This window comes from Cinclus cinclus, chromosome 6, assembly GCF_963662255.1.
Source record: "Cinclus cinclus chromosome 6, bCinCin1.1, whole genome shotgun sequence".
Taxonomy (NCBI): domain Eukaryota; kingdom Metazoa; phylum Chordata; class Aves; order Passeriformes; family Cinclidae; genus Cinclus; species Cinclus cinclus.
The window spans coordinates 24,262,139-24,285,721 of record NC_085051.1 but is presented as its reverse complement, the minus strand read 5'-3'; the positions used below and the strand labels follow the sequence as shown (position 1 = coordinate 24,285,721).

At 40.7% G+C, this 23,583-nt stretch overlaps 1 protein-coding gene across 3 annotated transcripts in view; it reads right to left on the bottom strand.

Moving 5' to 3' along the window:
• Positions 1–23,583, bottom strand: part of AMBRA1 (autophagy and beclin 1 regulator 1) — a 133,096-nt gene that overhangs the window by 31,622 nt on the left and 77,891 nt on the right. For all 3 annotated transcript variants that reach the window (XM_062495322.1, XM_062495324.1, XM_062495323.1), the window contains 3 exons: positions 22,928–23,038; positions 13,871–14,059; positions 13,288–13,442 (listed from right to left, as the gene is read on the bottom strand). In XM_062495322.1, the coding sequence (XP_062351306.1) occupies positions 13,288–13,442; positions 13,871–14,059; positions 22,928–23,038 (455 nt within the window). The remainder of the gene's footprint in view (positions 1–13,287; positions 13,443–13,870; positions 14,060–22,927; positions 23,039–23,583) is intronic.

Here is a 23,583-nt window from a genome sequence, read left to right as displayed (position 1 = left end):
GTATAACAGCCATGTTGATGGCCAAGGGTTCAGGAATCAGTTTACAATCACTGTTGTAAAAGTACAATGATTGATCTTTAAGGTGCCCACCATACTAGATCAGTTTCCAGAGAGCTTATTTTTAATACTGTGACACTTCTGGCTGGGAGATATCACACTGCACCACACGTTATCAGCCCATAATCACCATCAGCAGTCACATAAAGCTTCCATGGTCTTCACCATAACTAATGTCAAACTTGTTCTTAGCATCACTATACTCCCAATTCAATAATACATAGCCACACCATTTTATGTGTCAATTCAGCATTTTACAAAGTTGGCAGCTGCCTTTATGTCCAGATGCTCTTCTCAAATAGTTTTGAATGGTTTGTTTCTCTAACTACAAACACTGTGAAGTCTGAGGAGTGTGAGCTTCAGAACATACCTATGAAGCTTAAGCCCTAACAGGTAACACAAGTATAGCAAGCATTGTTGCTCTTGCAACAACAATGACATATAAATATAATTTCAGTACACATGACAGGTCATACTCCTTCCCTTTAGGGCCCTGTGATCCAGCTTGAATTACATAGAACAGTTGCTTGACCTGTACTTATGTTTGTAGAAAAACATCTCTCCACACTTTGCCAGGGATTCCAGCAGTCTTCTGTCATTTCAAGGAATCCATGTTTCCTTGAATTCAGGGGATGTCAGGAAGGTAAAAGTCTTCCTCTAGAAAAACTGTCTAGGTAGCTAAACTTCCACACAAAATGCAATTTGTACCAAGAGAAAGCAATACTCACTAAAGACACAAGTCGGTTGCTTCCATTCTATAATCCCTGTAATCATGAAGTTGGGGAAATATTTGGTTGAGCAATTTTTGTCTACACTTTTCCATTTCCAAAAACTGTACTAGAGGTACTGTATTTACCTCTTTGGTCTGCTTTTTCCATCCTCACTCAACAGTAGTGGGCATGTGCATCATGCACCAGACTCTAAAGCTGTTTTCATCTCTTCACAGCCATAGGAGAAGATGGCTCAAAGAAAACAGGAATATAAGGCATGAAGATAAGGAAAAAATAGGCCCTCAAATTATTCAACAAATAAGCTGCATTTGGAGTGCAAAGGCCACTTCAAGCCCACTGCTGCTGCTTCCCCTCCAACTTGTCACTGCTGTAGCATCACTACTGTCACACCTGTCACAGACACAAACTTAGGTATTTACTTATGGCAGAGTGCCAGGAGAGGTTGCATGACAATCAACAGCCTCAAGGAATCTTTCTCAACAATCTCTGCCTCAATGTCAAGCTGACAGGCCCAGGGCACAATACATAAGCACAGAGTTAGACAGTTAATTTATACCTGCCCTGGAGGGGTAAGGAAACTTTTTGCTGAAAGTCTCTGCTACGCCCTCATTATTCAGCTAGTGCTTCTGTCCTCCCCTCCCATTCTGTATTAGGGAAGCTGCTGCTTTTTAATAACACCCTTCAAATTCCACCTTTCTCCCCCATTTCTGGGATGTTGCAACACTAAAAAGCTGGACAGTACAATTGCCAGAATCCTCTCAATCATCAAAGCAGCAGCAGGCTGCCCCAAGTCTGTGCTCCTGCTGCCAGCTGGCCACAGTGCTGCACCACTCGCTGGATGTAGGCAGTGCCATGCCTGGCCAAAGCAGAGGCATCACATCATCTGCACAGACACCTCTGTGCTCCAGGCCTTCCTATCTCTAAGGAGAGCAATGGAAAGGAGGGGAGTGCTGAACACTACTTATTTGGCAGAGTGAAACCTTTCTTCTCTCTGGCACTGAAGAAAGAACAAACATGTTTTGAAGCTGGAGAAGAGAAAGTTTTGGCACAAACAGGTAGGAAAACTCAGTAGGATCTCTTTTTATCTTTTTTTAATTCAATAGAGACACTTTTGCTTTCGACTAGGTACATTTGCTCTCAAGATGCCAATAAACTTCAACCCATTACCTTTGCTTAGCCTAAGCAGTAAGCTGGCTATTAGATCAGCCTTGATTAAGACTGCTTGTGAAGGGAGTGCAGCAGTTGTCTCCTTTACATGGGGAGATCCTGCTATCCCTGAAGCAGATAAGGTGGGTTTGTAAATCACCAGCCTAAAACACAATTATTAATTTTCAACTGAATTAACACTGCCACCAAAGGCTGGGAGACAATGAAAACACACAGGGAAAGAAATATCTGATGTGTTAAATGCATAGAAACCACTTTGAGGACTGGTAAAATACAGAGTTTTGCAGCTACTCAGAGCTGGGTTGCCGAGGAAGAGCTTCAGAAAGGATCATTTATCCCTGCTGGAAGAGTATAACTGTAATGGCAGCCAGTAATTGTACCTCTTACCTCCACAGATGCAAAGTTTATACTGGTAAACAGAGTGTTCTTCATATTGGTACAGGTGATACTACCACAGTGATTGCAGAGGCTGCACAGCTTTGTCAGTACAACTGCAGCTATACCAGAGACTCTGGCCAGCACAGGTTAATTCATACCTCATTTAGCATTCTGTGGTATGTGAAATACATCACAGATGCAGTCCTAAAAATCACAGCCAATCCACAATACTGTATTAAATTCACTGAAACTACATCTCCAAGCAAGGCCTACATACAGTCTGAAACTACTCAAACAGCATTAAAACAAATGCAGAAAATTGTGAACTCCAATTGTATTTGCCAGAGCAGCAGATAAGATGCAGTGACAGCATGAAGGCATAAGTACAGCAAGTTTGACTTTGTTTGATTGCAAGAACCTTGCCAAGACAGCATTTAAATCAATTAATCTTTTCTTTTTTTTTTTGCCTCCTCCCAATAGTGTGTTACCACTGAAATATCTTACCTGACATTTTTATAATGCCAATGTGTTAACTAGCTTACCTCTGACACCAAGGTATCAGGTAAGCTCCTGTAAAGCATCTACCATTCCACTGAATACACTACATGTCCTTTGCCAGTAAGCCTGCATCACTGACTTGTATTATGCAGTCAATTAGTTTGTGCTTCTTGAAAGCACAGAAGTATAATAAGAAAAATACATTCTAACCCAATCTCCTTAATAAACACCAGTATATTTTTGCTTAGATTATATTTTATACTTTGCTGCCTATTAATGAATTTCACAAAATATGATGAAATTCAGGTTTAAGACTTGCACTGTCACAAACTCCAGAACTGCCTACAGCAAAATTCAAGTCTACCTTGCCTAAAGCAGAGCAAAACAAAGCAATACAAGCACTCCTTGGGATAACTGACTGATTGCTCAATACATTTATTCATAAGACAGTGTATACCAGTATTTTGAAACACATTAAGTCTCCCCTTTGTTTAGAAGGAGTCTCTACGTCTATATGCAGATACAAAGAAAAAGGCACCCATTTTCCATGATGAGATGGGGGAAAGCTTTGCTTTCCTGATCCCAGTCTCTCCCTATTAGGCAGGTTGGTCTATGCTGCTCAACCCCTCCCCCACAGCTGATTCCTGCTAACAACATAAACATCTTTCCAAGAGATCTCTGTTAAAACAGAAGTGAAAAAAATGCACTTATCTTTTTGGATTTGTCAGTCCTATCCTCAAATGGATTTTATCGTCCAGTGCTCAGCACAAATAAAATTTCTTTCAACTCCATTTATCTTCCTCAGATGCACTAGGATTATATATAATTTTTTTATTCAATCTTTACCAATCTAACAAACCTCTTTCTGCCTTTTTCTGCACCTGTTGTCCATGCAGAAAATCCTAGCTTTACTTTCTGAGCCACAGCAAATTAAATAAGAACTCTTAGTTTTCATCAACAACTGAAACCTTAACTATGGATAGTTGATCCAATTTCTAAAACAGGCCACCACCAGAAATTCCTGTTGGATGGACTGAGAAACTTTCTGCAAATGTAAAAGATTGTTGGTTCTTCCTGATCCTGGCTGATCACATAATTTATTGCTGATATTTCAAATTCAGAGAAGTCTCATTAAAGCACACCTTTTCTTTCTTTAAGTGAGCTCTTCACATTATCAGCTGGTACTTTATTTCACAAGCCTGCCATGCAACTACGACATTTAAAAATAACTAGTGGGAACAGGGTCTCATGAAGAAATAGATCATCTTAGGTAACAAAGCTCTCACTCAGGAAAATAACACACTTGCAATGAAGTGGCTCATTATTTTAACACCTGTCTTTCAAAGGCTGTAAATCCAGAGTAATAGCTCCAAAAACTCCTTTAGGGAACTGGTCCAAACCTGGACCCAAACCTGGTTGAGTAAGCAAGAAATTGTTAAACAAACCAATTATCCTTTCATTTGCACATGCACATGGCTAGAAAAGATGAAAGGAGAGAAACAGGAATGCCAAAGGGATTGGAGTGACTGAAGGGTAGATACACATGTATGTATATTCAGTGCAGATGCACAAGCAAACTCAATGGTGCCAACAGGACTATATCCCATTGCAACTCTCTCCTGCAAAAATCACCAACTGCTCTCAATGCTGCACCCATCTAATAAAGATATGGTCATTTCTCTGGCAATAGGAATGAAAACCTTTTTTATTCTTGCCCTTAACTCAGACTGCAAACCAAAATCAGTATCTGTGAATTCCTCATCAAATGTCATGCTGAGACTGTAACAGCAACATCTACAATGTGTTAAAAATCCAATGACAAGAGCAAAGGATTTGCACACAGCTGCCATTCCATTCTGTTCTCTGTCTGCTGAGCCTCAGTAGAATAGTATACAAGATCAAATGTCAACAATATGTTGATGACAGAGCTATATGCATCCTCATCTAGGTGAAAAGAGGCTGTCATCCAGCTGCCTACATGTCTGGAAGGAATAAATACTGGAGGAAAGACTTGGTTTGAATTTAATTTAAGGAAGATGGTAGAAAGTAGTACTAAAAAAAGTTCTTATGAAATAGCAAACAGCAATTTCTTCTCAGCCCATGCCCAGTTTAGTGTAAATTGGTAATAATTCACTTTGGCTCCCTTCCCCCTAAATGACTTGGGCAAGATGACTGCACATAAAAAATCTCAGATGAGGAACCATGTTTGCCATAATTTATTAAATCTAGTTAAAACTATGCACCAAACTGCACCAAAGCTAACAGTATCTACTGTGGGGCAAATAGGCTCAATGCTTTATCTGAACTGCAAAAGCTCTGCTCTCCAAATACTGGACCTCGTATTAAACAAAATGTCTTGGCTCTCAGATCCATGTCCCATGAAGTAGAAACATCCTGAAGAGATGTCATTTTCCTTTTCTTCACACCAGTTTGCTAAAACAGACATTGCTCCCATGTTTAACCATGACATGAGATAGTAATACAGTATTTTATGAAGGGTTCTAATGAGTTTTTACCTTCCTCTAAGTTCTGTCTTAGCAGACTCAAGCAGACACAGCTGAATTGGTCAAAACAGCAATATAACTCTTACAACATACTATTCCTGCATATTTCTGCATACATACTCAAATGTGCATATCTGTGCAAATCTTCATGTCAAGGTTCTGCTGCATTTTCCAGTGATGTTGAATACAGCTCTTTTTTACAGCACCCTACATAAGCAGTGTTTACCAACACAGGTTTTGGATATGATCTGTTTTCCTAAAGATACCTGACAGAATCTGCCAGTACACAGAAGATATAAACTACTTGGTCTCAACCAGACAACTATGCTCCACTCTATTAAAAGGAGGGATTTCCTGTTTTAGTCAAAAAGGGTTGTGTTTCCATGTCCTCTTCCTAGTATAAACGTGCCTGCATCTATGTGATTTGACTTCAGCCAAGAGTGAAAAATTTCTCTGGGCAGTAACTGGACATATTATTTGCACTTCTACTTGGAGTTGTCAGAAGATCACCCTGTTGACCCAGAGATGTCAAATCTTTCTTAAAAGACCCAAGGGACCACACCAACACATTCTTCAACATCACAGCAAGAGGCTGGTATTTGTACACTATTCTTGTTCTCAGAAACATATTAGTCCACATGAACTCTTTCACTGGAGGTAATGTGTTGCAGTAAGCCAGGTCCTCATATTCTCCTAACCAATTTTATTTTCACATTACCAAGGATTCTAATAAAACTAACTTGTGCCTCAGTGAAGCAGATGTGCAGGGTATTTGCTTTCAGGTTTAAAGCTTGGTTACTTATGGCTGCAGGAGCTTGCATAGCTCACCCAGTGAGAGTTAGTGAGTGAGGTTTGCAGACCACACTGGATACATTCTACTGATACTTGCATGAAGCTCAGAATGCAACAGCACTGAGGAAAACTCTGCATCTTTTCACATATTCTGTGCATTGTACTCATTAAGAGTTAATATGCTAGAACAAAAAAACCTTGGCTTTGTGCTAAAACTCTGCAAGTCTTTCTGTTTCAGGCCCTTCTTCCTGCAGTATTTGGAATTCTCCATCTGTTTACAATGGAAATGTACACATACTCTGTTCCTCCCAGGCTACTGACCAACTGACCAACCACTTAATTGGAATGTTTCCCAAATAGCGGCAGTCTTGTCAAGAACTAATTCTGGATCTCCACAGCCTGAATTTTTTCCACATCCAAAGCAAGTGCAGCATTTGAGATGGGGATTGGTTAAGTCATTTTATCCCCACAAATTGTATGATTTGCTCTTCAGCTTCACATCCATCAAAATTTTTATCACCTACCTCACTTTTGTATTGTCAACTTAAAAACTACTCTCAAGATTTTATTTTAATTTGTATTCCAGTAATCATGTTTTGCTGATATTTCCAAGTTATCTTCCTCTGGCTAGAATGAAAAACATTAAACATTGCAAGGGCATCAGCATTTGTGAATGCCAGAAATAAAACTACCTTCTGGCCACCTTTCTCACTAGTACCCACTGCTGTCAGACCCGGGGCAATATGATTCTTACTCTTACCATTATTCTAAGGACCTTCAGGTCCAAAAAAGATTCTAATTTCATGTTCTTCTAAGTCCTCTAACATCCATATATGCTAGGAAGCACATGGAATTCAAAAATCACCCTAAACCTAACAGCTTGAAAACAGGCACACTTTATTTAGAGACAAATTCCACCTATGTTTTCAAAACAGGCTACAAAACCTATCCTTACTCCACATTTGGAGTCCTGTCTCCAAGCCTTCTATCTCTGAAATTCAAATTGCAGACAATTCCCAGCATCACTGCTATCTGTACCACCCCCAAGCTAGGTATCTGCTAAAAGCAATTCCTTACATGTACTCTCCAGCTACAGATACATTTCAGAGATTTGCAAAAAAAAATCCCCCAAGAACACAAGCAACAAACACTTGATGTTCATACATACCTCACCTGTTAAAAGTCAATACTACTAGAGAGCTTTTGTTTTTCAGACTGAAGTTTAAAAATTGTTCTTTAGCAAAGCCAGGTTTCCATGTGAAATGCTAATCAGGGCAATCTGAAGGGAGCGAACAGAAAAAGCATGAACCTCTAGCTCACAACTACCACATTTGATGACAATTCATGACTTTATTTCTGAACAAAATTTGTAACTGCCAAATCACGACAGCCCTGACCTGCTGTGAACTCCACCCAATCTCTCTGAAATACTAGCAGCAAGGTGTATACAATGTACACTTATATAACCAAGGTGCTCCTTAGTACAATCCAAAAGTGCTGCAGTTCTCAGAAAATCACATCAATGGCCAGTGGATTCCTAATACAATGAATTATTAAAGTTTCATGCAACAAAATTTATTAATTGCATCTTCAAAACCTCTATTTTAAGAGCAGGATGGAAGAAACTCTCCAAGCAATAGAAATCTGCATTCCACTGACTGCTAGTAAATAATCTGGAAGAAGGGTTAATTTGAATCAGAAATAATCACTGTATTGCACTGGTCAGCAGTGGCTTAGAGGCCATGTTGCCAAGCCCTACTCTTCCAGTTCATTGACTGCAAATCTAAAGCCATGAGGGAGGCAGGGAGGCAGGAAGGAATAAAGGAAGGAAGGCAGGCAGAAAGGCAGGAAAGAACTGTCAAACAACTTACAAGAATTCTCAAAGAATGTAATGCAGCATTTCTTTTGGGAGTTTTGGAGTAGGGTATAATTAAAATATCCACAAAATATTGCTTCAAACATGGCTCTGACTCATTTTTAATTAACAGTTTGAGTAACAAGTGCTTTGTATTACAGGCTGTTGGCAGAGAGGCAACAAAAATGCTTTCTGATTCTCTCTAAGGTGCATATTAAATTAGATATTAAATAATACAGTTTCACCAGGTTTCCTAAACCTTTTTGTACTGTATGCTGGCCAAGCTATAAACAGATTTTTACTCAACTGAATATGAATATGTCAGCCACTGTAAGTGCACTAAGAATATGATGGAGTTTCCTACTTATGCTATTTTCATTTTGCATGTCTTGAAAAGTATTACAAACTTATGAAACAGTCTTACTACAAAACTCAAGGCAGAAGAAATACCTGTGGCGGGTGCATTAATTTTTACAACTAGATGGAGGAGTAGTATTTATGAAACTAACAGCTGTGTAATTTTTAAGCTTGGTCCTATGGACTGCACAAAGACAACCAGCACCATACCTAAATGTTGAAACAATACTCAACATCACTCAGCAGGAAGGTTCTTTAACCAAATTAATTCAAACTGATATAGCTGTGACCCTGTCACACATGCATAAAGCTCCAAGTCCAAAGCTGTCAGAAAGAAGACATTTTTAACATCTTTAAACATGATTTGGAAAAGGGAAAACAGTAATATAGTTAGCAAATCCTGCTAGACTGGATGGATTTTAAAACACGGGGGAAAGGTTTTTGGAAGCTATAAATACATGTGCAAGAAAGATGAAAAAAGCAACCTTTAAAATACATGCAATCCATCTGGAGGAAAAAAAAAATACAGAACTACAGCAGATGAGAAAAACAGAAGTGCAGTGATGTGGAGCAAGTCAGAAAAGCAAGAGCAGGAAAAAATTGTACAGAATTTTCAATGCATCAAGACAGCAACCCCCCCTGAAGTCTGACCCCCCTCAATGGTTTCCAACTGTGTAAGTAAAGGCTGTTATCCAAAAGAAATAGAAAAAAACTACCCTCTGTGGGCTTCTGGTAAAACTGTACTTATCACATTATGTACATTTAAACACAACCAGAATAAGGGGAGAAAAAACAAAAAAAGAAAGGTTTTTGGAGACAATTCAAAAGAGATAAAAAAATGAAAGCTGGAAGATTAAATTACAAGAGAAGATTAAAGAATACAAAGCATTACTTCAATAAATGGTGACTAAGAGTAGGGGTACAAGCATTTGAAGACATGGAGATGAACAAATATAAATTAAACATTTAGACAGTGAGCTTGCTGATTTAGCTGGCTACAGAAAAATGTCTCCAAAAGTAACGGCTAGAAGCCATAGCAACTGGAGTTCAGAGCAAATGTAAAGGACAGATGAGAGGAAGACATGTGATTTTCCCTAATACAACTTCTCTGTCTTAACTTATGATACGGTAAAAAAGACTGTGGGAAGGGCTACTCCAGTTTCTGGCAGAAAAAAATATGCATTTCACTAGCATCTTAAAATATCTGATAAAGAAACAGCACCAGGGCAAACTAGATTTTTAAAAGGATCTAACAGGATACTAAATCCATGTACTTTGTGATCTTGTATCTACACAGCTTCCACCAACTGTACCTATAAACCAAATTGTACATTTTGCATAAATACATTTTAATTTCTGTCTCTTACTTTGACAGGCTTATACCAGAATGGTAGCTCAGAACCAGGTCTGAAAAAGTGCTCACTGGTGCACCAAGGAATAACTTCATCATTTATATGCCCTTGCTTATAATACAGAGCAGATGACGACAAAAACCAAGAATTTTAGATCAGCTGATAAAGTGACTTTGCCTGAATCATGAACTATCTGAAAAGCAACTACAAAATCCAAAGGTGAATCAAGGAATCTCCCAGTGACAAGTATCTCCCCAGTGTCAGGTCACTAGACATAGGCCTCAGTGCAATGCTTGTACACAGGGCAAACAGTGAATGGCCGAAAGTAGAAATAATTAGAAAGGCCCAAAAAACCCCAAACATATTTTAGAAATAACAAGACAAGAAATAAAAATTTCTCATGGAATGAGACCCATTAATGAAAAACTATCCCTCAAACTGAAAAAGCTGAAAGACTGATTTTTCACCACCCAAAACAAGTCACCTGAATAAAAGACTGCCAAAACTTGATGCATTTCACACCTCATTTCTTGCAACCACTATCACAACCATGTGGATTCCAAAGCTTCGGCAAGGGTAATGGGTATCCCTAGGGTTAGGGTTGAGAAAACCATAAAGCCCAAATCTCCAAGAACAATGAAGCTGCAAATGCCATGCCAAGGGGACCACAAGACTGCCACAACATGGCTCCCTCCATACCTTTCTCCTTCTGACAAGCCACAGCCCATGGCAGCTTTTACTCCCGTTTCTAGGGTTAGGGTTACGACTAGGGTTAGTGTTCAGAGAACCACAAAGCCCACAGCTACAGGCACACTGCAAATGGAAAAATCATGCCAAGAGAAACACAAGGCTGCAGAAACATGGCTCCCTCCACACATTTCTAACTGAGACCAGACACAGCTCATGGATTACTTTTTCTGCTCCACCTAGGGTTATGAATACGACTAGGGCTAGGGTAGTGCCAGCGGATAGGGTTCAGAAAACTACCAAGCCCACATCTCCAGGAACGTTGCAGCTGCAAATGTCGTGCCAAGGGGAACACAAGACTGCAACAACATGGCTCCCTTCACAGCTTTCTCCTTCGGAACCCCCACAGCCCATGGTTCCTTTGACTCCTGTTTCTAGGGTTAGAGTTATGCCGAGGGTCAGGGTTATGCCTAGGGTTAGGGTTCAGAGAACCAAAAAGCCCACAGCTCCAGGAAAATTGCAGCTGCAAATGACATGCCCAGCGGAAAACACGAAAGCCAAAACATGGCTCCCTCCACACCTTTCTTCTTCTGACCCCCCACAACCCCTGTTTCTTTTTATACCTGTTTCTAGGGTTAGGGTTATGCCTAGGGTTAGGGTTCAGAGAACCACAAAGCCCACAGCTCCAGGAATCTTGCAGCTGCAAATGTCATGCCAAGTGGAACACAAGACCACCACAACATGGCTCCCTCCACACTTTTCTCCTTCTCACCACCCACAGCCCATGGCTCCTTTTACTTCTGGGCCTAGGGTTAGGCCTAGGGTTAGGGTTATGGTTACGCCTAGGGTTAGGGTAATGCCTAGGGTTAGGCTTCAGAGAACCACAGTGCCCACAGTTCCAGCCAAACTGCAGATGGAAAAGTCATCCCAAGGAGAACATAAGACTGCCACAACATGGCTCGCTCCAAACCATTCTCCTTCTCACGCCCCACAGCCCATGGCTGCTTTTACACCTGATTCTAGGGTTAGGGTTACACCTAGGGTTAGGGTTATGCCTACGGTTAGGGTTCAGAAAAACACAAAGCCCACAGCTCCAGGAACACTGCAGCTGCAAATGACATGCCAAGTGGAACACAAGACTGCCAGAACGTGGCTCCTCCACACCTTTCTTCTTCTTACCACCAATGGCTGCTTTTACACCTGTTTCTAGGGTTAGGGTTATGCCTAGGGATAGGGTTTAGAGAACCACAAAGCCCACGGGTCCAGCCATACTGCAGATCGAATAGTCATGTCAAGAACATAAGACCTCCACAACATGGCTTCCTCCACAGCTTTCTCCTTCTCATCACCCACAACCCATGCCTGCTTTTATTCCTGGGCCTGGGGTTAGGTTTAGGGTTACGCCTAGGGCTATGGGAATGCCTACAGTTAGGGTTCAGCTAACCACAGTACCCAGAGTTCCAGCCACAATGCAGATGGAAAAGTCATTCCAAGAAGGACATAAGACTGCCAAAACATGGCTCCCTCCACACCTTTCTTCTTCTGACCACCCACAGCTCATGGCTGGTTTTATGCATGGGCGTATGGTTCGGGATACGCCCCAGGCAAGGGTTCAGAGAACCACAAAGCCCACAGCACCAGGCACACTGGATATTCAGTATTCTTAGCAAGGCGAACACAAGCCCTCCACAACATAGTTCCCTCTTCTTCTTTCTTCTTCAGGTGACCCATCGCCCATGGCTCATTTTGCCACTTCACCTAGGTTTAGGATTATGCCTAGGGTTAGCATTACACCTAAGGGTAAAATTCGGAGAACCACAAAGCCCACAGCTCAAGGCATGCTGCAGCTGCTCAATTCATGTCACGGGGAACACAAGACTGCCACATCTTGGTTGATTTCACAGCCTTTATCTTGGTACCAGTCTCACTCCCATCCAGATTTTAAACAATCACTAAGGTTACAGTGCAGGTGCAAAATTCATGCCAGGGGAAACACAAGACTTCCACAATATGTCACTGTCCACTTCTTTCTTCTTGAGACCAGCCACAACCCATGGCTGATTTTAACCCTTAATCTAGAGTTAGGGTTCAGAAAACCACAAAGCCATATAGTGTAGAACTTGAATCTACACCAAATTTCAGCTTTAGAAATTACTTAGTTCTGACTCCTTAGCTTTCTTTGTGCATTATGAACAGGAGAACTATCACTGAACAGCTGGTGTGCTTCACTCATTAGGAAAGTAAGACACACATGCTCTCAACTCTTGCAGGTAGTGAAAAGATTTAGGTTTTCCCGCAGGTACTAAATGAGTCAGAGAGCATCACGGTTCAGCTGTCCCATAAAGCAGAAAAATATAAAGATACTGCCATTGTGAAAATATGCTTACATATACACTAAGAAGTAACTAATAAATAGCCAGCAAAACCTGTTTGGGAAAAGCATGGTCAATTTCAGTTTGGAGGTATGATACAATGCTGGGCTCCTACTCTTCCTGAAACTGCTGGTGGCTGCTGTCCTAGAGGTTAGTTGCTTTTAGGAGTGAGAGAAAATGATCCTGAAGCCTCAGTTGGTATGCTGCCCCAGCAAAGCCAACTGTAGTACCACAGGCAAGATGCATATCACCCAAAAAAGCATTAAAGATGTACTGTGTACTCTGAATGATGTCTAGCCCTAGGAATGTATTCTACAACATGGAATCTATTTGCTTGCCATCAAATTTGAAACAAGAGAAAATTTTCACAGTTCTTTTGTGCTTACATTCTCCTGCCACTTTTGCATACCTCTGCAATAAATTCCTTCAGATGTTTATTACTGGGTCTGGAGCACACTACCTCTTTGTTATCATAACCCAGCAACTAACTACTAGGCTGAAGCCAAACACACAGACACAGAGTACACATATACTCACCCTCATAGAGGTTTCTCCACCATGGGGCTGTTGCAGCCTGAAAACTTGAGCAACCATGTGTTCTGTAGTGGGGTGCAACAGGATGCGTCGGGAAGCCAGTCCCACCATAACATATCTGCCCATTGGAGACAGGCTCACAGAAATGGCATTAGGGCCTATGAAGAGAAGAGGGGTTATTTCTCTCATGGGTTGACATCCTGCCCCATGTTTCATCCTCACAGCTTTTTCATTCCCTTCCAGCATTCCCATAATATATGCCATACTAATCTGATTCTTATACGGGGTAGAGAATAAGGAGACCTGCACAAGTTACAAATTTTATAAGTAATTTCCTTGCTGCAGGTGTTCTGTTACTAAGACAATGAAGTCCTTTAAGGAATAAAAACTATTTAGCAGATCCCCCATACCAGCACCTTACTTGTCCAGACCTATCAGAAGCCTCCTCCCAATGTACTGTGTCTTTGGCTAACTACATTCCTGTTGCTACAATTACTGATGTTCAGGCTACTGCATTTCTTACTAAAGCCTGAAGTTCTGAGGTTCTCAAACCCCCACCCACCCTGAGTTCTTACTGTATGCTTACCAAATCGCTTTGTGTAAAGCATCTCGCCCAAGTTGTGAGGTGCCAGAGAATATACAGCCAGTATTCCTTCATCAGGGAAGCCTCTCTGACTGCTGGGAATGAAGGCTGCCAGCAGCTGCCCATCCGCAGAGATATCACAGCTGGCATCATTGTAAATCTTGCAGTTTTGGACAAGCACATTCACAGAGGCTGCAAAGAAAGAAGTGAATCACTATTCAGTACTAAGGTTGAACAGAATAAAGTTAAGATTTAAACTTAATGTTGGACAATGGACAGTACATGCAAAAGGCACTCAAGACATTTAGCTTCCTCCAAAAGTTTATGAAATCTTAATACCCTGATTAATATATAACTTGCTCCAAAACGGAGATAAGAGACTGCAGTGAGCCCAAGAAATTAAATTCACTCACCTCCTGAAGCCTTCAGCCAAGAAATAGTAGCAATTGCACTTCATCAAACCCCTTCCTTTGTTAAGCATAACAGTATCCTTTGCAAAGGACAGCACAGTTTAAACAAGTCTCAAATCATGACACTGACAAACTCCAGCATCATTCTCATTAGAAACAGTACACCTTAATTCATTTCCCCTTCTCTTACGGAGTGCCTAGTTCCCGCTCTCCTCATCTCCAATAAACAGGAGATGAGTGAAAAACTCCTCCCTGCAGATACAGACATTAATTTCTGACAGCTGATTTCTGCACTCATTTTGGATAAAGTCAGTGAGAAAGGGCAGAGACTTCTCCAGCCAGTCCTCCACTTAATTACTCCAGTATTTGAGACAGTCACGCATATCAGTGAAGTAACTGTTCAGCAGACTAGTGAGCAACAATCCACAAAACAATATTTTTATTTTAATCCCTGCTGGTAAATTGCTGGATGACCTCATCCAAGTGTTTTCCCCTTTGTACCCTGCATATGAAGACTACAATCTCTAGTACAATGAGGTTCTAGGGCCTCTAAGCACCATCTACACCAACTGTTCAGTGGTGCCTTGTTAAGACATGGCTGGAGTGATGTCCACTCTACTAGCCAAACCTAATGAGCTTCAGTTTTTCAGGAGGTTTGAAGCTCAACCTGCATACACTATTTTTGGGATAGGGAAATTTCAGGTTCTGGTATTTTCAAACTCAAGACTATAGAGATATTAAAAAAATAGAAATAAAGCCCACATTTGCAATATAGCAAGTTTGCATGCTAGAAGAGGGAACACCCCATCTCATATGTTTGAAGCTACAGCACCATGTTGAAAACTGTCGATTTCTACAGTCCAGAAAGGACCTTCTAAACCATCAGACTATGCTTAGCCCAGAAACCTTAATATGTTCAGCTACAATTTACAAGCAAGTTTACAAAGGCACTTCTTAGTCTAGATTCTTTATTAGTTTAACAAGTAACAATACTAAGAATACTTTGTGCATCTTTCTGAAAGTCAAAACTTGCAAATCAAATTAAGGTTGTAACTCAGTGTTTCAACAAATCCTACCCTTTGTTTCCAACACCTGTGTAGAAGAAAGCTGCATCAGGGTACTGCTATGAGAAATTACTGACTGTTGCCTAGGTCACTTTTCAGCCACAACAGTTTCCCAACCCAGTACACCCCATGGCTGCATAGATGTTTGCAGCAGCATAAAAAGCAGTCATGAGAGGGAAGCAGACAGGACTGCCCTTCTTAAAGCATTGCTGATTTAAAGCATTCACTGAATCTCATCTTTAATTCTTCTGGTCTCAAAGATATTTCTCCTGGGAACTGCTTCCCTCTGTGGCTGAGTATCAACTTTTATCTACTGTTCCATTTAGGAAACTCTGATGAAAAAGAAGACAAGGATTAAAAGTGGACTGTGTAATTATATTCTGTACCAAACCACCTACACCTGTACCCTAAATTTATTCCACCAATTTTTCAGTCTTAAAGCTGCTAAAAACAGTAATTTTCAGCCTAGTATAAACAGAGAGGTCTTGAACAGAAAAAGGCAAATAACTGTAGTCACTATCGAGGCTGCAATACCAGTACATGAAATACACATGGCCCTTAAAGAACAGGTGGTTCAAAAGATGATAAAATTCCCTGAGTGCTTAGTCTGAAGCTAGTTGAACAGAAAGACAAGAAAATAAAGATTAAAGACTATACTGCTGAATTACAAAAAAAAAAAAAATAGAATTAAAATGTGCTCTTTTTAAAAAAATTCTAAACTTTATTTAAATACTCATCATACCACCACAAGAGAAGATGGGCATCAACACAAGAACTGCAGAATGTGCTGTGAACCAGCTAAAGGATATATGACAACTGGCTGCACCATCATAACCCCAGTTAAACTGGGAGGAGATTCCTGCTGAGTGACTCATTCCAAAACCAGTCCTATTTATTAGCTTTATTAATGGGCTAGGCACACAGTGGAGCTGGTTGATGAATCCTCTTGATGAAGTTGGGTAACTTCATTAACAGAGCATGACCAGACCACACAGTGAACTGAAGTACACAGAGATATAACAGAAGGAAAATTAAAGAATTCTAGGTTGTATTGACATTTATAAACTTCTGCTTCACCCAGGAACTTGAAAACATGAGAGAATCAACTTTGGTTATTGTGGCAAAAACTGAGCCATCACCCAGTCATAACAGTGAAAGTGACAGTAATCTTAAACTGCACTAGGGAGCACAATTCCAGCAGAAATATCAGTGCTCATACACAGCCTTGTGCTGAGATCACATGCGGGACCCCTGGGCACAGTTTGGGCCAGCCATGTTCAAGAGCAATGAAACCCTAAATGATAACATGTCCAGCAAAGAAGATGACTGGGGAAAATGAAACATGAATTTTATGTTCAAACAAACAAAACCACCAACACTCTCCCCAAAAATAGGGGTGGGGTGAGGAAATGGAATTGTGTACTGTGTTTTACTGTGTTTTCAAAAACTACAGAAAGTGCCAGAAAAAACATCTGTTTTCTACAAATAATGTTGAAAAATGACCATTACCCAGATAAGTGGGTAAAAGAAGCATTGAGTTCAGAGATGAAAAAGTTTCAACAAAAAATAGCAAGATTTCTAGAACAGTCTTTTCAACTGTTCTAACACGAAAGGAGCAAATAATTTAACCAATAAGAAGACAGAATATTAAGAACTACAGTATGTGCTTGCTTAAGGCAGCAAGGAGCTTGTCTACTTGGATAAGGGGTCCTTTCTTACCAATTCCTTTGTAGTGGTACTCTAATCAGCAGTGATCTAAAAAATTGGGAGAAACAAATGGGAGAATGGGAACATACTGAAAAGGTGACTATTGGATCTCCCACAGACACTAGACTTTACTTAAAAGAGAGCCAAGCAAGAACACAACAAACAGCAAATAAACATAGCACACATGCAGAGCACTTGCTAGAGATACAACTATGAAACATCCCCACCACCAACTCTGCAAAAAAAACTTTGATTATTGGAAAAAAAATACAGTCCATTTTTGGGGGTTTAAGAACTGTTCTCTCTTATTCCTATTCTGCAAGATACAAAAGTTTGTCCTGCATCTCTGGGGTCTGGTTACAGTTTCCATGAGATAGCCATGGCTTCTCAATATTCTTAATTACTGTCATTTGATGCTGAATATTAGAAGTCACAAGATCATAGACTTGCTTCCTCAGAGCATAGGTATGGGTGTCATTAAATCATAGGATTGTTTGAATTGGAAGGGACCTTTAAGATTACATAGTTTCAATCCTCCTGCCAGGGGCAGGGACACCTTTGAGAAGTCAGGCCCCATCACACATGGTATTGAACATTTCCAGGGATGGGGCATCCACTGTTTCTCTGGGCAACTTGTTTCAGTGTCTTACCACCCTCCACGCAAAGAATTTTCTCCTAATATCCAACCTAAATCTTCTCTCTTTTAGTTAAAATCATTCTCCCTTGTCCTATCACTATCTGCCCAAGCAAAAAGTCTCTCTCCACTTTTTTTCCTAAGGTCCTTTAAAGTACTGAAAGGCTGTCTGGAGCCTTCTCCAGGTTAAACAAAACCAGCCCTCTCAGCCTGTCTTCACAGTAGAGGGTCTCCAGCCCTCTGATCATCTGCATGGCCCTCCCGTGGACTTGCTCCAGCAGGTCCAGGGATAGATCCTAAGCAGGATCCATTTAACCCAGAGACCCTTCTGTACTAATGAACCCCTGTTTTTCAAAGAGGTACAAGAAGTATTAGAGAAGACAGACACTGATTCCCTGTAACTACTGAAAAATCACAGAATCCATGTTTCTTCTCAGCTTTTGGAGTTTTTGTTTCTTAAACCAATGCAAATTTGTAAGAGAAAATCCCACATTTTTATTTTTGTAAAATAAGAAATGTTTATATTTTTTCTGTACCATTTACGGATTTGGGGATATTGCCATATTTTGTACATACCCTCACAGTTCTATGGCTATTTTTTTCCAAATCTTCATGTAGGATTTATCGTATGTCTACTTAAAACAATGTTGGGTTTGGATCACCAGTCACCCTGAGTCAATCATACAGCACATGTTCACTCATTTTCTATTACAGGATTTCCCACCCCCCCACGTGTCCCCCAACAACTGCTCCTTTTCCAGCACAGCACAGAGGTTTTCGGTGAGCAGTCCACAATGGAGACCAACATGAAAGGATATCAGCTTGTTTTTAAAGTTTGTTGCATATTTGAATGTCTCTTAGCAAAACATAATACACGAGCCCTCCTGCCAAAAGAAAGCTATAGCTTCATCTTGACGTGGGCTGGGAACATAAAATATTACAGATGCAAAGTTGTGCTTAACAGGAAAGAGTGCTATTTATTTCAATCTTTCATTACGTGATGCACACTGGCATTATGGTTCTCTGCTTTGCCCTCATTTAGGAAGGATGAGGACTCAGGTAGCACTTACATCTGGAACCAAGAGAGCCTACTGTGGAACCAGAAAATGTCTAAATGTGACAGGTGGAAATCTCAGCAAGGTTTCATTTTAAGGACAGCACTTATAAGGTTCTCAAGAGATGAGAAAGATAAACATACCCATGCATTTGACAAAGTCAGAGGCTATTTGATTTCTTTGAGCCTGAGGCCTGATCTATGAAGATGAAGCCAATAAAGAAGATTTTAGGGGGAATATTACTGCTATTTTTGGAAAACTACTTGCAAGAAGACTGCCCTTTCATCTCCTGTTTTCTTTTGTCGTTAATGCAACCACAGAGCTGACAGAAGAGATCAAAAGAAACATCAGAGAACAAATTAATCACGCTGTTGTGCCAACTTGGACATTAATTATGCTTGAAGCTGGGGAAGGCCTGGAATGCCAGCAGCAATAGCACTGTTTGCCAAAGGAAAACTGTGCCGGACAAACCATAAGCTCCTAGCCACCCTTAGAGATGGCACTCTCTTAACAGCTGCTCCTACTAAAAAATTTGTTTAATTTTTTTTTCTTCTACTAAGTTACCCCGCATTCCACTGTGGGTCACTAAGTATTGATTAAATCACCTTCCTCATGACCCAAGCAGTGTTAGAACAGGACAAATTTCTGATTCCTAAACAAGACCAGTTCAAACCTAGAAACTGGCAAGAAACTGAAATTATGAGCAGTGAGTAGCATGAGAGAAACTACATTAAAAATATAAACAGAGAAAGCCTTCAAATATTTTACTGTGAAAAACCTATATTCTACACTGTTTTCAATACTTAGTTGCAGGAATTTTAAGGATATGCAGCGCTCATTAGAAGAATATTGAATAAATGCAGAAATAGCATTGTCTCTGCTGTCAAATAAATTCTCCGCCCCAATGCTGATATGACTGACAATTTCAATATAAGACCGGGTCATGTTTATTTCAGAACTATTAAAAGCAAAATTGGCAAAAGGAGAAAAGAAACCTGAACCTATCTTTTTCCATTTTGCAATTAACAGAGAACAGGGCTGAGACTAAAATTCCACAAGTCCCAGTACATCCATTTTCCCAGGACTGCCACGACTGGCTTTTGTGTGCTCGTGCTGGACTGAGCCTCAGTGAGGTTGCTGCTGCAGAGCAACATCCTGAGCCCAAGGCTTCCAAGGGTGCTGGGGCCCAGACACTGAGATCACAGGACTGCACTAATCACGCTGCTGTCACTTACTCAGATGCATCCGCTTCAGTGGAAAACATCCTACTTCCAAGCTATCTTTTCTTTGTTTAATTGTTACAGGAAGAAGAGCTGCTCAGAGACGGAGGTTGGCCACAGAGTCATTGCTTTGATGGAGAGAGGAGCTGGCAGGCAGTCCCAAACTTCAGCTGCATCATTTCATCTGCCTGAACTCTTAAACCACTTGTGGCTTAAGCCAGTCCCAGGAGGTACAACAGCCCCCTCTGTGTAAGAAGATTATCTCACAGGACCACCTCTGAATTACAGGAAACAATGGGAGGAAAAAGAGGAGCTACTGAGGTCACATGCTTTTCTGGGAAAACAGTTTATTTCCAACATCATAAAGAATCACAAAAACTCATTCAACCCACCACTCCACTGTTACTCATTTGAGAATACGAGACTCACGAACATTCTGAGTTGGAAGGGACCCATGAGGATCATCAAGCCCAACTCTTAAATGAATGGCCCATATGGGGATTGAACCCACACCACTGATGTTGTTAGCATCATGCTCTACTATGTCTAAGTTGTGCACCTTGCCAATTTTGCAGCCTTCCTTTGTTCTGTGCCTAGGCAAGCTTAGCAAATACCTGGTTTAGTATAAGCACAGCTGCTACATCTTCATACATCCCTGGCAGAAAAAGATAAGGTTAACAGACTAGAAATGCCAGGATTGGGCTTGGCATATAAAAGAACAGTAACAATGAACATTTCCAAATAGTCGTAAGACAAAATGGACGAGCCAAGTGCTATGAAGCACAGCATGGGGAGTCAGAAGGGCTGGGGATGGACTTGTAGCTGGAATGTGGCCCACAAAAAGGGCACAATGACAACAGAAAGAATAACCAATTTCCAGCTAATTGGAAGCATTTCCAGAATAAAAGCATCCTGGTAGGTGAAAGGGAGAAGACTGAAACACTGATGTATTGAGCAGCAGATGGTTCTTAACTTCTACAGGATTTTATAAATTATAAAGAAACATCTTATGTTGGTTTTTTTTTTTTTTAATTAACAGCCTTCTCCTCAGCAGCCAGATGAGGCAAAAAAGTAACGTATGAGCAGGAGAAGCACTCTTCAACCACTCTATAATTTGCAGAAAAGTCCCAAAGAATTTAAATTTCTTCCCCCTCTGACTTCATCTTTATTCTGGTCAAGAGTCTGGCAGGACCTCCAAAAGTATTGCCACCATGTGGCAAAACTTTGCCTTCAGCACCGATCCTTACAAGAAACTGGGAGGGAATATGGTCTGAATGGGTGATCCAAACTTTTCAAAGGGATCTTCCACAGCACAGAGCATCGCACCCAGCATGTAAACTGGGGGAGTTTGCTGGAAGGGACCAATCACTGTTTGGGAATGGGATGGGCACTGGTCAGTGGGTGGTGAGTTGTGCATCACTTGTGTTTCTTGGGTTTTATTCCCTGCCCCCCTTCCCCTCTCTCCCCTCTTCACCCCCTCTTTTCATTACTACCATTGCTATTGTTATCCCTGACTTTATTTCAAATATTAAACTGTTTTTATTTCAACCCTTGAGTTTGACCTTTTTCTGCTTGTCCTCCCTATCCTGAGGGGCTAGGAAAGGAGTAAGTGGCTGCTTGGGGCTAAACCATGACAGCCAGACTGGATGGAGCTCTGAGTAATGTGATCTATTGAAATATGTTTCAGTTCATAGAAGGGGAGGTGAACAAGAGAGTGTTTAAAATTCTATTCCAGATAAAACTACTATTGGATTCTGTGATTTTGATTCTCTGCATCTCTCCTAATGCAGTATCACCATACATTCATTCTCCTTTTGTGGGTTCTTTAAGCAGCAGGACACTACCCCACAGAGTAGTGGGGACACCACAGAGACATCTATTGTCAGATATGCAAGTTCTGGAAAAGCAGAACACACAGAGCTGGGACTGTGAGAATTTTTCTCAATTCATTTTAGTGACTACCTGTGAAAGCAGAAGTCTTTCTGAAAACAGAATGCCTGTTCTCCCTAAAAAAGTCAGTCCCTTAAAGTAGAACCCAATCTCCTTTTGCTGAGAAATCAAGCAGTCAGTTTCACATATGCACAGAGCATATAAGCAAAAAATCACTTGCACAAAGAAACATTCATGAATATCGACCTCCTATCTTCATCCCAGACTGCCACAAACATTTCTGCAGCTGTGCAACAAGCTATATCAGGATAGCATTCTGGGTTAAAAATAACCTTTCTAGTCAAATTAGTTTTAGCCCTGAAAATGTCATTCTTTGATCAGCTGACCGCAAGTATCAAACATTCTTGTGCCTGCAAAAGGAAGTCCTTTCCAATGTGAGAACTAGCTCACGCCATAGAAGACATGTGAAACTGTGGTTTAATTTTCACAAAATGAAAGAGAAAATAAATGAAATCAGCAATATTGCTCAGATTCCTGATTCAGAAATAGCTTTGCCTGAGAAACAGGACAAATCACTGCTTTTGCAACCGACAATAAGGTTCATCTACTTCCTCGGGCTTACTATGGTAAGCAACAGACTAGGGTCCTGATTCCCAAAATGTATTGCAGCACTTTAACACTCACTGATGTCAGTAACTTAAGAGAAATCAGACACAGTTCATTAGCAGGTTCTAATTTAAAGATATAAAGACAATATTTCTCTAGAAACTTGTGAGTAAGAGAATGCAGGCATTGCATACAGAATTCTAAGAGAATGGTCTATGCCCACAAAAAAGCTCACAAAGAACAAGCCCTATTTACACATGGACTTGCTGATTGCAATACACAAAGTAGACAGAGTGGGAATAGCCCTACAAGCTTTTAGTCAACTTCCTCAAAAGACTAGGCATTTCACAATTCCCAATGCAACATGACAAACAAGACCTGCAACATACAGCTGCCTTTGAAAGATTCTAGAGCTCACCCTAGCTCTGGTTAGCATAGACTTAAAGTAAGATACTGGTGCTTTTTCCAACTTACCATTGCTGATTTCAGGCAGATCAAACTTAGTGAAGTCCCACCACTGGAGCCGGTAGGTGGTGTTGGCAATGTTGCTGGCCACAGCTGACTGTCCATCCCCAATCACAGCACCTACAGAAAAGGGGGAAATAATTAGCAATTTAACCTCTACAAGAATAACCAGAAAAAAAATCTAGGGAGGCAAAACCATAGAAAACCTTTCAAAATCCAATACTCAAAACTCTAGATTCTTATATAAACCTTATTTACAGAAATGGCAGCACATCCTCAGTAAGCCACACAGTACAGGAAATTAACAGGAAAGCATCTCCCTGCAACACATTTCTGAAAGAAAATAAAGTTGGTAAGAGATAAGACTTGCCCAGAAACACAAGGCAGAAATCCTAATCAATTCATTTGGTGCAAATGCATTCTACTTATCGACAGCAGTGACGCTGTATTTTCACAGACCCAAAATTGTCTAGTACAGCTATGAAGGCAGATCAGAATACAAACTGAGGGAAAGCAATGCCCTGGCAAATTACACACATTTGTGGATATAATCACTGCTCCTACTGTAAACTTCACTCAGAAGATACAGGTTGCTTACAGTATTTGTCACATAGAGTAAGAGTTAAGAGTTGTAACAAAATACTGGCCTGGAAGACCTAGCAGCT